Source organism: Stegostoma tigrinum, chromosome 12 (assembly GCF_030684315.1).
Source record: "Stegostoma tigrinum isolate sSteTig4 chromosome 12, sSteTig4.hap1, whole genome shotgun sequence".
NCBI classification, from domain to species: Eukaryota; Metazoa; Chordata; class Chondrichthyes; order Orectolobiformes; family Stegostomatidae; genus Stegostoma; species Stegostoma tigrinum.
In genome coordinates this window covers 19576952-19590517 of record NC_081365.1, presented here as the reverse complement: position 1 = coordinate 19590517, position 13566 = coordinate 19576952, and the positions used below count along the sequence as shown (strand labels likewise).

At 40.8% G+C, this 13566-nt stretch overlaps 1 protein-coding gene across 1 annotated transcript in view; it reads left to right on the top strand.

Moving 5' to 3' along the window:
• Positions 1–13566, top strand: part of sim2 (SIM bHLH transcription factor 2) — a 101636-nt gene that overhangs the window by 38572 nt on the left and 49498 nt on the right. The window contains exons 2-4 of the mRNA XM_048540539.2: positions 2888–2970; positions 3282–3371; positions 11931–12039. Coding sequence (XP_048396496.1) covers positions 2888–2970; positions 3282–3371; positions 11931–12039 — 282 coding nt within the window. The remainder of the gene's footprint in view (positions 1–2887; positions 2971–3281; positions 3372–11930; positions 12040–13566) is intronic.

The following is a 13566-nucleotide window of genomic DNA, read 5'->3' as shown; positions in this document are numbered from 1 at the left end:
GAATCCATAGCCTACATACCACCAGGTGACACAGAGAAATACCTGGGTGCCCGCATCGATCCATGGGCAGGTGTGGCAGAAGGGGAGTGGGAGGAGAAGCTGAAGTCCTGGGTTAAAGGAATTCAGGCAGCACCTCTCCGACCACGACAACGGTTGGAGATCCTAAAAGTACATGTCATCCCCCGATTGTACTTCCATCTGATCCTTACAGAAGCATCACAGGCTACTCTCAAAGCTGGACCAAATAATCCGCAACGCCACCAAAGAATTCCTACACCTACCACCTCATACCGCAGACGGAATGCTATATGCTAGCAACAAGAACAGCGGTCTAGGCGTCCCAAAACTGGAAGTGCAAATCCCATCCGCGATTGTTCGCAAACGCGAGGCACTAGACATGTCAAGTGATGTGGTCATTTGGGCCTCCTTTCGATATAAAGGAGAGAGCAACACAGAGACCGTTGCGGGACTACATGAGCTCAAGGTCCTCAAGGAAATTGAAAATTTCCAACCCAGTAGCCGCAGCAGTGGCAAAGGGAAAATCGACCTGATGGCCACCATCCAAGACATGATGCCGGCACTCCAGAAGGCAAACGCGGGATGACCAAAACCACCCAATAGGTATGCAGGCTGGAGGGAGTGGGAATTCGAAAAATGGCAAAAACTGGAATGTCAAGGGGCAGGCATCCAGTACTTTAGAGACGACAAGATCTCTAATTCTTGGACAAAGGCCGGAGTACAACAAAAATCCTCTAGATTTATTAACAGCGTGCTCTTGTGGTGTAATCTATACCTGACAAGAACCACATTATCTACAGGTAGGCCTAACCAAAACAAACTATGCCGAAGGTGTAAAATGGCAAACAAAACCATATCACACATCTCAGGATGCTGCCCATTCATTAAAAATGCACGGATAAAATGCCATAACAAGATCGCTGACCAGTTGCAGAAACATGTCAGTAAGTATGGCTGGACATCATATGTGGAGCCCAGACTGTTTGACAAAAACGGCTCCCTATGGAAACCCGATCTCATATTTAGAAAAGACCAGAAGATCGCAGTCGTAGATGTCACAGTGCGGTATGAGAATGACAGTAAAGCACTGGAAACAGCATGGCGAGAGATAGAGGAAAAGTATAAACACCTAAATGTCGAGGTCATGGAATTGATGGGAGGCATGGTGCCCAGATACTTTGGCTTCATGATGGGCGCACGAGGCAAGTGGCTGGATATGAATAACTGCCTCATGAAATTCCTCGGCATCGAGAGATACGACACGTTCTCCCAAAAGACATCAAGACTCACTCTGTCACTGACACTCGAACTCTTACAACTCTTCAGTAACAAGTGAGCAAAAATTGCAAACGGTGAGGTAAGATCCTCCACCGAGACATAATCCCTACAAATTTGCCAGTAACATCAGTAGGGCCCCGCTGATAATGACGATAACAACCAGCCTCATATAACACCAGTATCACCTGGTCCTTGGTCTGTGGTGATGCTAGAGAGTACACAACATCGACGAGCCATGTAAAGACTCGGAAAAGGCACTCCCCGGAGTGTTCCAAAATAGTCGCTATCAGGCGCGTTTGAAAAATCCTGCTTTCGATACAATGCATCTCTAATAAGCCATTTAGGATTGTCATTTGGAAGATAGGTGGGCATTTAGGCTTTTTTCTTTTTCTGCTACCACACAGCCCAGGAGTCTGACCAACCTGGGGCATTTGTAACAGCCTGATAGGAGTCCTGGAGTAAATGTATCCCAGAGGCGTGTGAGGAAGTGAAACGGGTTCCAGCCTATCGCTGAAACGTGTCATAAAAATCGGTGATCTGTTTCTATTCCTAAATTAGAGTGAATTTGGTGTCAGGTGTGACTACAATTTTTGCCCTACATAGAAACATGTACGTCCCATAAGCGCCTAATTACCCTTCATTAAAGTAAGTGGTAAATTCATATAAATATACATTAGCACGCCTCATTACCAGAACAGGTATGGTCTTTTTCTACAGATTAACAAGTATAAATACAGCGTCTTGCATGGCTTCTGTCCATAATCACACAAACACAGCTTGTGCACTAAAATCTTAAATAAAAATGTGACATGCGCGCACAGCAACACATAAGGCACTGCACTACTTCACATATATGCTGCGCTCACAATAATAAAAATAAAGCCTTGACCTTACATAGTTCCTTTCACAACCTCTGAAAGTCACAAAATCAATCGATTCTTTTTTAAAAGTTTAACTGTTGTTAATGAAAGAAACTGGTCGGCTAGTTTGCACTGCGCGCTTTCTCAAACACCGCTTTGATAATGATCAGATTATTTGTCTACAGTCAAAGTGATTGAGGGTAAACCAGACACAGAATAATTGCTCTGTTCTCAATCGGCATACGGTCACAGGAACTTTTAAGTCCACACCAGTCAGGGATTTTCCCCTCAGACAATTCAGCACACTCTCAGTCCTGCATAGAAATGTCAATTTGTTAGGTTCTGGCCCAAGTGTCTGGAAAGAGATTTGAATTTTCAAGCTTCTGAAAGGTGAGTGCTTCCACTGAGTCATTGCCAAGAATGTGCTTAATTACCGATAGACACGGTAAAGCACACAGCAAGCACACCAACATATAACTCCACCTCGCCTACAGTATAGTGACAATTGTGAGTGAAAACTGTCGGGGAACGGAACCTATTCTTTTAGGGGTGTGTGTCAGCAAACGATATGAACACGTCACAAACTATTTGAAACATTGTTGATTTACTCGCTATTTTTGGAGATAAGCCACCGTCTTGTTCAAACTTTAAACGTCTTGTCAGGTTAATGCAGCAGTTAATAACTGATATGGTTTTGAGAGCTGCTCATGTACTTGCTGTTTCTCACTCAGGTCTGGGAGACGCCTGGGGACAGTCTAGTCGCGTAAGTCCTTTGGACAATATGGCGAGAGAATTGGGATCCCACTTACTTCAGGTAATGGAATTTAACACATAATCCGGCTCTAGATAGAAAACGATGCGATTAAAAGCGGATCAAAGTAACGGAGGGAGTCCATTTTCACTATCTTACTTACCTCTCCTCAAAACTGCATTCAATACGGCGTACGTTCCTCTCGAATTTCAAATCCCCTTTCGCTGCAATGAACGCTTTGAATTATGGCAGTGCCTTGTTAACCTGTGAAGTGCAGGGAACTGTGTATCGATGTATTAATTGAAGCAATTCCCATTATTGTAAAACAGACAGACTTACGAATGTTTTCCTCTCTATTTCTGTTCCCTTTCCAGACTCTAGACGGATTTGTTTTTGTCATCGCGTCCGATGGTAAAATCATGTACATTTCGGAAACTGCGTCCGTACATTTGGGCTTGTCCCAGGTAAGAAGTCAAATGTGCCGAATATCTTTCAAATGTACAGTACACACATCCAGCATGGACTTGATGGGTCGAGTGGCCTCCTTCTGTGACATTAGTGACTCCATGACTTCCAATCACATAATTAATATTCTTATTAAGAAATTTAAAAGAAATGGAAACAGCAAGTGTAAAATCGCTTTGGGCCATCTTTAACAGCACCTTTTGGCGAGGCAAGGGAATACCAGATGAATGTTAGAATCCCAGGAAGTTCAGAAGGGTTTGAGTTATAAGGAGAGGCTGAATAGGCTGGTGCATTTTCACTGGCCCGTAGGAGGTTGAGGGGTGACCTTGTAGAGGCTATTAAAACCATGAGGTGAATGGCAGGGAGAGATTTCAAGAGTAGGCGGCGTATTTTTATGATGAGAGGAGAAAGATTTAAAAAGAACATGAAGGGCACCTTTCTTGCAGTGATTCGTGTTTGGAATGAGCTCCCAGAGGAAGTGATGGATGCCGGTAGTTATAAAAGGCTTTTGGATAAGTACATGAATAAAAAAGGTTGGGGGGGGCGGCGTGGATCAAGTGCAGGCAGGTGGGACTAGTTTAGTTTGGGATTATGGTCGGTATGAATTGGTTGGACCGAAGCGTCTGTTTCCGTGCTGTATGACTCTATGAATCTAAAACATCAGAGGGAACTTGCCATTCGGCAGTGGGACAGGTGGATAAGATGGTTAGGAGACAATATGGCATACTTGTCTTTATTTGCTGAGGCGCTGGTGTTAGTTCGGCCACAACTGGAGTATTGTGTGCAGTTCTGGTCGCCACATTATTGAAATGGTGCGATTATGCTGAAGGGGAAATTCATAAAGGAGACTCATCACTAGACTGGAGAAGTTAACTCTTTTTCCTCTCCAGAGATGCTGCCAGATCTGCTCAGTTACCCCAACAATATCTGTTTTTGTCTATTTCAGATCTCCAGCATTAGCAGTTTTAGTTAACATTATAGGATGCTGCCTGGGTTGTAGTGAGGTTTTTTTAACTCCCTGGTCGGATGCGGGCGTTGCTGGCTGGCCAGCATTTATTGTCTCCGCCCCCCCACCCCCCCAGTTGCCTTTGAGAAAGTGGTGGTGAGCTGCCTTCTTAAACTGTTACAGACCACCAGCTGTGGGTTGACCTACAATGCCATTAGGGAAGGAATTCCAGGATTTTTGCCCAGTGACAGTGAAGGAACACAGATATAGTTAAAGTCAGGATAGTGAGTGACTTAAGAGGGGAATTTGTAGGTTGTGATGACCCCAGGTATTTTCTGTCCATGTCCTTCTAAATGGAATGGTTATGGGTTTTGTATGGTGCTGTCTAAGGATCTTTGTATCTTCGCCTAGATGGGGTGGGCTTGTTACCCTTACAGCAGAAAAAGGCTTGGGGGAAGGCGTTTGGGGTGATTGTTAGGAGGAAATTATTAGAAACAGAGATTGAATAGATGACAATAAACCTTTCCCCTTAGACAAGGCGTCCATAACCGGGGGTATAACTTTAATGTTTAGAAATGATTTCAGGAAGACTTTTTTCACCAAAGGATGGTGAGTACCAGAGATAATAGGAACTGCAGAATCCGAGATAACAATGTGTAGAGCTGATGAACACAGCAGGCTCAGCAGCATCACAGGAGCACAAACTGCTTTCGGGCCTAGACCCTTCAGCGGGCCTGAAGCTTACTGCCCAAAAGCGTGGAGAAGGTGAAAACCATCACAACATTTAAGTATTCAGATGATTACTTGGAATGCCACAACATGCAAGACTTTAGGGCAAGCGTCGGAAAGTGGGGTTAGAGCAGACAGATGCTTGATAACCTACAAAGACAGATGATTGTGAAATGTTTAAGAAGAGTATACCTCTCAATGCCAGGAGAAAGGCTGCAGCCTTCATCTGGATTGAGAGTGCAGCAGGCAAAGGGTAAATGGTTAGTGTGGAGAAGAACCGAAAGAACCGCGGATGCTGTAAATCAGGAACAAAAACAAAGTTGCTGGAAAAACTCAGCATCTGTGAATGCAAAAACAAGCGTTAACGTTTCGAGTCCGGTGACCCTTCCTCAGTATCGTGAGAAGATGGCTCGTCTTAAACATCGTTCAATGGCTACAAGTTAGGTAACGGCACTGTAGTCTCTCATTAAAGTTTTGTTATTGTTAACAGTGTGTAGAAGAAAAGACAAAAAGAAGAAAAACAGAAAATCTCGAAAGACAACAATTTTCTATCCCTAGAATTCCTCCAAACTTGATTCACCTCTACCTCTCTTTCTACCCTCCTTTAAGACCTGTTTGGGTCATCTGTTCTTATATGTTCTAATATTAATCGACGAATTTTATTTGGTAATTATTAGCGCTATATAAAAGCGAGGCGCTCTTTTTCGGGTATAGGCCACTGCGAGGAGGAAGTTAATTCCAGTCGCCATAATTTGAGAATGCAGCCCTTTGTAATGATAAGGTACACGCATTCAGATTTGTCCTTTAAAGAAAACTCCATCTCAAACTTTGTCAATCCTCACTTTATCAATCCTCCCTCTTTCTATTGCTGGCATACATTGCCAGTTTTTATTTCACCATCAATCTTTGAGGGAAAGGACATAAACATGCCCTCAAAGATTAACCAATTAAAGCATGCGTCCCAGAACATGAACTGAATTTATGCGGGTTGGTGAAAAACCGCCATGAATGGACTCATTGGCAAAGCGTGATGGAACACACCGTTCGCTTAGCTGGACCTCGCTGTGCGCTTTCCCTTAAGTTCTGTGACTCATTGATGGTGAAAATTTCGCTTAAGGATGGTCAGTTTTCCATCAGATGCGCTGCTCACTCACCAATAAGCTCACTGTCGTTTAGAAGTTCAAACTGTTCCCTGATATTTTACAAAAGTGATCCTGCGAGATTATATCCTTTAATTGTACACTGTGGTTACAGAAGTACGTATAGTTGCGTTCTCCCTTTCGCTGTTCTCGAGGCTTCATTATTTTTGCTCGATAAGAAAACAAGTTGGTTCCTAACCTAATCGGGTTGACCCGCTGAACAAAACAATTTGTACACTAGGTGCTAAGCCGCGACCTGTCCAATCTCTATTCTGACCCACAAATTTTGAAATGAAAGATCAAAGTGTTCCTTTCCTTTTCACATGTTAATTTATTTCCAAGCGCAACCCTTTCTCAGCCCCTCTGTCTGGGAGAAATCTAACCGTCTCCAGCCAGGCGGTCACACTTACACATATTCCTCAGGCAAATTACCTGGCCCTTTCTGGTGTTATGGGACGTGCATCTTTCGTCGTTTACTTTTCGGTGACTTATTCCGTTGCAAATTTAAATAGCAGCGCGTGATATTTCACACCCTCAAAATCCATTAAGATCGTTCCGCGTATTTCCCTTTCTGGTGCCCGTCAAAAGACCCAAAAAAAAAAATCAGTGTACAGACCCGTTGATGAGGCCCCATCTGGAGAACTGCTTTCAGCATTTGGTGCAGCGTATCTCGGAAGGACATAATCGGCTGGAGAATGTCCAGAGCCCAGTGATCAGAACCATGCCAGAGTTTAGGTGGGTAAATTGTGAGGTAGCTTGCAAGGTCTTGCCTGGTAACCCCTTGAGTACAAGTGTTTAAGGATTATCTGCCCTAGGAGTTTAAAATGTTTTTAAAATGTGATTGTCTAGACGCTGAGAAGCTATTTTCTCTGGTATGAAAATCAAGAACAAACTTTAAAATAGTGTTCTGGCCTTTCAGAAGGGAAACAGAAAGAAAGCATTGTTCACACTAAGGGCAGTAGACTCGGAAGTGTTTTCACCAAAATGCTGATGCTACAGCAACAGGAACAATCAGGACTGAAATAGACATGACCTGTTAGAGTTTAGAGGTTTATAAAATTGCTGTGTTTCAGGATTATGAGCTGAAATTAAGGATAAAATGAAGGAGGTAATGTGACTTGTCCTTAAGGCTGCTTGACAGACATCTGGCTGGTTTGATTGCCCGAGTTGAAAGAAAAGCTTAGATTATATTGGGAATGGAGTTCAAGGTACTTATACTTGGAGAGAATGACAACAGCCTATGTAGTAACAACAGAGAAAGTCCCAAAGTCTCCAAAAGGCACTGAAAATATTATAGTGTTTATTTTGGATCACAGAGAGCATCCAAGTAGTTTTTTACAGATGTGGTTAAATGTAATTAAGAGAATGTTCAACAACAACAATTTGCTTAATGCAATCATTTATTGAGTAATAATAAAAGACGAAAAATGAGCATTTATTAAGTAAATAAAAAGAATGAAAAAAAGAAAGAAAAAATCAATAAGCTTCACACCCTTCTGTCCGTTGGGGACCCCTTGATTGACAGCTGGTCTGGAGGCTAAGGTTGTTCCTGGCACTGGTCGCGATCCCGGTCTGAGGTGAAGCCCAATGACCTGGAATAAAATTATCTCTCTTATACAGTGTAACAAGTAGCAAGGCACAGAAAAAAAACAACAAATACAGAAGACAAAGCATCTATTCATTACAGAAAACAGCTACAGAAAAACAAGTTACCAGAGTCATGTTTGGCATGAGAGATGATGGGAACTGTTCATGGGTTCATTCAAGGTCATGCAGCTTCTCAAATATCACCATTAACTTTAGCAGCCTATTTTACCAAAATATACAATCTATTTTCTCATGCAGCTTTCAAATATCAGCATTAGCTTTTAGTCCTTTCACTCATTTTCTAAAGGTGTAAACAGTTGTATTATGAATAGCCCAAGTTAGTTTGAAGTTGACAAAGGGAGTTGTGGTCAAGAATAGTTAAGTGCTACCTGGGTGCAAGGCTATTAACTTCCATGAGGCCATTGAGAAGAGGCAGGGGAAGTCATTTTTGAGATCAGGTTACAGGCTTCCCTACACTGGCAAACAGAAATTTTATGTGGTCAGCATATAGAAGAAGCTGTTAGACTTTGCAAACCATCATAGGTGGATGTGGGAGCAAAGCCATCTCAGGATGCCAGGGGATTCATTTAGGGGAGGCATTCATTCAAACTCAGCAAAATGGGAAATGTAAATATATTAGAAACTGAGAGCTGCCACTTCAAAATTTTAACATTTTGCATATTTATTCATCTGGAAGAGGACGTTACCTTATAACTTACATTTCAGAAATTAACTTAAATTTCATAAATTTCAAATTGTTCACCATTGAACTTATTCTTAAGAGAGTTTCGACCACAGTCCAGATGGCCTCATGCAACACACTTGCAAATTGACTAAACTCTAAACCTGGGGATCCACCATTCGTAAGTGCATAAGACAAGCTGTTTGCCAGTCACACTCTAAACAATATCAATTTGCCAAATGTTGTAACATTGTTATTTGGAGGTTGATTTGTAATTGTTTATGAGATTGTTATGATTTTGGGACTAAGAGTTCCATATCATCTCTTCTGAAATCTGCCTGACAGTAAACCTGGTTCTTTTGATTGTTAGAAAATAATCAAAGGCTTAGATTATTTTACGGGGTGAAGGTGCAAAGTGTTTAGGCTTGAAAACAATAGCAGAAACCTAGCTGTTACCAATGGAGGTTAAGAGTTTCCAAAGCCTCAGAAAGCTGTTGAGAACTTCTTATTGTAAATAGTTGCATGTTGAACTGTCCATTTAATTCCAAGATGAAAGATTAGGCTCACAAGATGAGCTAACTAGAATTTCCACCTAGATCCAGGACCCAGGTGATTCAGGGCATGGATCCAATGGAAGTCAGTGTAGAAATCAGGTTACGATATTTCTGAAGAGTGCTACCAAGTAACACAGATAGTTTTTTTTAAGTCTGCCTGGTTTCAGGGAAGAGGGAGCTAATAGAGACCAGAAAAATCTTTATGGTCTGCAACACTGGAATGGAGGCAGATTTAGAATGAAAAGAATGAATTTACAGAGAGTTAAAATGAGGCTGGATTTTGAGCTAGCAGGACAGTATCCAGGAAAAGAAAATCTCATATGAAATATACACCTAAGATTGCAAGTTACCAGGTTTAGGAAAGAAAAGAACAGGATGACAATCTTGGAAGATAAAAAATACTTCTATTGATTCTGGGAAAGTTAAATGGACACATATGTTAAAAAATATATTTTATTGGTTGAACTAATACAAGAAGAATACTCTCTTCTTTGATTTAAAACACAAGTTGCCTGCAGTGGTGATGTCTAGTTAATTGTGCTTTTTAGTTATTTGTTACATTAGATAACTTAAAACCTGACATTTTGAAATGTTAGTTTTTCTGCTATTAACTAGAATTTAAAATCTGTTTTTTACAGTTATTAATCTCTCTGGAGATTGTCAAAGCAAATTTTATCTGTCTGCTGGAAGACAATTGTTTTTGATGTTTTCAGAGACATTGATACGCCTCTTTGCTCTTTCATTTCAAGTGAAAGTTAGTGAGCCCATTTAGAGGCTTTATTAACAGCAGTGCATGATAAGGGCACAGAACATTCATTGTCTAAGTAACCTTGTTCAGAAGTATAATATAATGATTCTACTGGGAATAGAAATTTACTACAGTATCAGGGATGTCCATCTGAGATGTGGTTGAGACACGCTGTTGAGTCTAAATTTTCTTCACAGAGAATCAAAGGTAGTTTTAGGTGATATCACTAAAAGCTTGCTCAAATACATCACAGTTGGAGGGGAAGGACAGAAAAGAGATTTAGTGCATTAATTCCTGAACTTAGGGCCTAGAATTCTCCAAGCATAACCACCAATGCAGGAGCAAAGGAAATAATAGATATTCAAGCAGCCAAAATTGCATGAACATGAAATTCTCAGACAGTGGTCGGACTGATCAAAATTAGAGAGACAAAGAAGGGTGAGGGCTTGCAGACATTTAAACATTAGGAAATGGATTTTGAATTCAACATGCTAGACAGCGGGAGTCAATGGTCTTAGTGAGAACAGTGATTGAGATTTGCTGCTGCATCAGTTATAAGCAGTTGACTAAGCTGAAATTTATGGAGGCTGGGAGATCAGCCATGACAATGTTGAAATAACAGAGGTCGCAAGGCGATGGATGAAAGTTTTGCTAACAAATCAGCTAAGGGGAGCTCTTTATTTCACAGCCAATAATAGCTCCTAGAACATTCAGGGATGTGTAAATTAGGTAGGTTATAGGGGTGGATATGGGTGGGATGCTCTGAGGGTCGGTGTGGACTTGTTGGGCTGAAGGGCCTGCTTCCATACTATAGGGGTTCTATGATGATGATGAACATTTTGAGTCTATTGCAAAATCATGACATTTTAAATTTTTTAATTAATTATAATTTGAACATTCATTAATGTATGTGATAAATTGACTGGTAAATGAGCGTATCTGTTTAATCTTCCTATGATTGTGTATTTTGACCATTTATTAGATCACCTCCCGTGCCATTAAACATGCCTGGAAACAAATTACTGACATAGCTAAATTGCCCGTAGTGTTCAGTGATGTGCAGATTACGTGGGTTAAAGGGGGATGGGTCTGGGTGGGATGCTCTGAGGGTCAGAATGGACTTGTTGGGCCGAAGGGCCTGTTTCCACACTGTAGGGAATCTAATCTAATACATCTATTTTTGTAATATTCTTTTTGATGAAATGCCCTCTATTTGCTATTCAAGCCTTTAATGTAGTCAAGTTTTACTATTTAATATCTTTCAAGGACTAATTACAATTATGCCTACTATTGCACTGATCCATCCTAGATGTGAAACTACATGTAATTCTGAAGGAGATAATACATGCAGCTTCATCAAAGAGTTGTTTTAATTCCCCCAAATTATGAATATGGTTTGTGAAATTGACTGCAAGTTTATGAGTTCCATTCCTTGGGTAAACTGAGCTTCTTGATCTCCGCTTCTGTAGCAATAAGTGTACCATCATCAGCTTTACTAATAAGGACAATAAGAGTATGACGGGGCAGAACTGAGCTTTCCTACAGAGTCTGGAGGAGCAATCCTAACCTTCTTGGCTCAACAGGGGAAGTGAAGAAAAATATTTAAACTGGCCAATTGTTAACTTTCTTCTGCCCCTAGTTCACCCCGCTAGAATAATCAGGTAAGAAACTCAGTCTGTGCCCCACTGATGCTATCAAGGATAAATTAGAAACAACAAACAGCGAATGCTGGAAGAAGTCAACAGGTTAGACAGCATCTATGGAGGGAAAATAATCACTTCATGTTGGGTGATTTTTCTTCAAAATGTCTGTTCTTGTCAAAAATACTTCCCAACCTGCTGAGGTTTTCTGGCATTTTTCGTTTTTATTTCAGATTTCCAGCATCGGCTGGACTTTGCTTGTGTATCGTTCTCAAAGAAATCAGAATCAGTCCCAAAGAGGCCAATGTTAAACTGGGAATCTGCCAACTTTGGACAGATGCCCTGCCAGCACGCAAATGAGCACGTAATAATGAGACTGACTCCAGGATGTGTAAATGACCTGGGCCATTTTACCTGCTTATTCATCTGGTTTCCATTTTTATTTTATAATTAAAATAAGTAGAGTGATGGGCATTACATTGCAACATACTGTTATGTGTGTTTAATACGTTCTGGAATGCTTTCATTACCAGGTGGAGCTAACAGGAAACAGCATTTATGAATATATTCATCCTTCTGATCACGATGAGATGACAGCTATCCTCACAGCTCACCAGCCTCTCCATCCTCATCTACTGCAAGGTATCATCTCATCAGCATTCTCTATAAACTGTAAATTTAATTAAAATCAATGCCTAAACAGGGTGGGATTCAATCTATAGGTTTCAGCTGCTCATGATTCTAATCTAATTATCAAAGACTTTGCAAATACTACAAGAGAAATCAAAGAGGCCAGTTGAAACAATGTAATCAAAGATTAACAAACATGTGTTCCCTTTTTAGTACCATATTCAAACTTTTACTAGCACCTGGTATTACTGAACTTTGATCGACCATCTTGAAACTCAGTAGGTTCTCTTTTTACAACAATATCAAAAATGTTTATGAATTTCCATCAGGAGGTCTTATCGTCAGAATAAATTACTTTGGTTCAATCAGTAGCTTTCTTGTCTCAGAAAGTAAGTGACTTAAAGCATATTGCAAAACTTCAGCATATGATCAAAGTGGATACTCCAGCATAATACTGAGTGCAGACTGCTTTAATAGACTTGCTGCCCCCTGAATGCAACAGACAGAAATTGAGGACCTTGTGATACTACTCAAAGCAGAGCAGAGAGTTATCATTATGTTGTGGTCAAGAAATTTCCCCAAGTATGGATCCATATGTTACTTGCAATATATTAACAGTATTGTGAGTGATTGCTGCTTTTCTATACAGTACACCCATTTTATTTCAAAATAATTATTCATGAAGCATTTTTGGACATTTCTGAAAGATGCATGAAAAAAATACACACCTTTCCTTTCATTGATACACAAGGAAAGTGTGCCTTAGTAGTTCAAGTATTTATAAGCTGAGAAAATCCATTTCAAAAATATTTTTGAGTAAAAGTTCCACATTTGAAAATGTACTATATGGGAAGGCAAACATATTCATACAAGACATTTAGCAAGATAGAAATAGTATGAACCTTGTATCTCTGGCTGACGGGAGAAAGTGGAAAAGGCAAGACAAGATGGCAAGACAAGGCAATGAAAGGCAGGGATGTTGCAAGCATCCAGGTAGGATCAAATGTGTGTGTGCTATGTATGACACGATCTGCAGAGGCTGGAGATATAACCTGGTTCAATCCATGGGCTGGATGTGTGTCCCTGAGTGCACTGTGTCCTTGTTGCAACATTACAAAGACAGCTGCCAGTGCAGCCCAAGGTGCAGCACTGAAGTACAAAAGTGTTTTACACATGGATTGGACATGTGCCATGAAGGTTCTTAGAGGTTGGCACATATCAGAAGCCAATGTCTGTGGATGAGGAGTGCATGCGACCAATTCCCACGGATGTTGATGCCCAGTATCCAATACCAAGATACATTGAAGCAAGTGGCAAGTTGAATTCAATGTTGAGTTTTCTCAATGTTTATCTTATTTAGCAAGTTTGGTATTATAGGAAGCTGAATAATAATGAGGCAAGCTGTGCTGTCAATGAGGCATTTAAAAACTAATAATTCCCCTTAAGAGGCAAGTCGTCACTCACTGAGTGATAAACCCAACAAACCACTTGTGAAAAGTATAGAAGATGCAACAAATTGGTTCCAATGTTGAGGGCAGT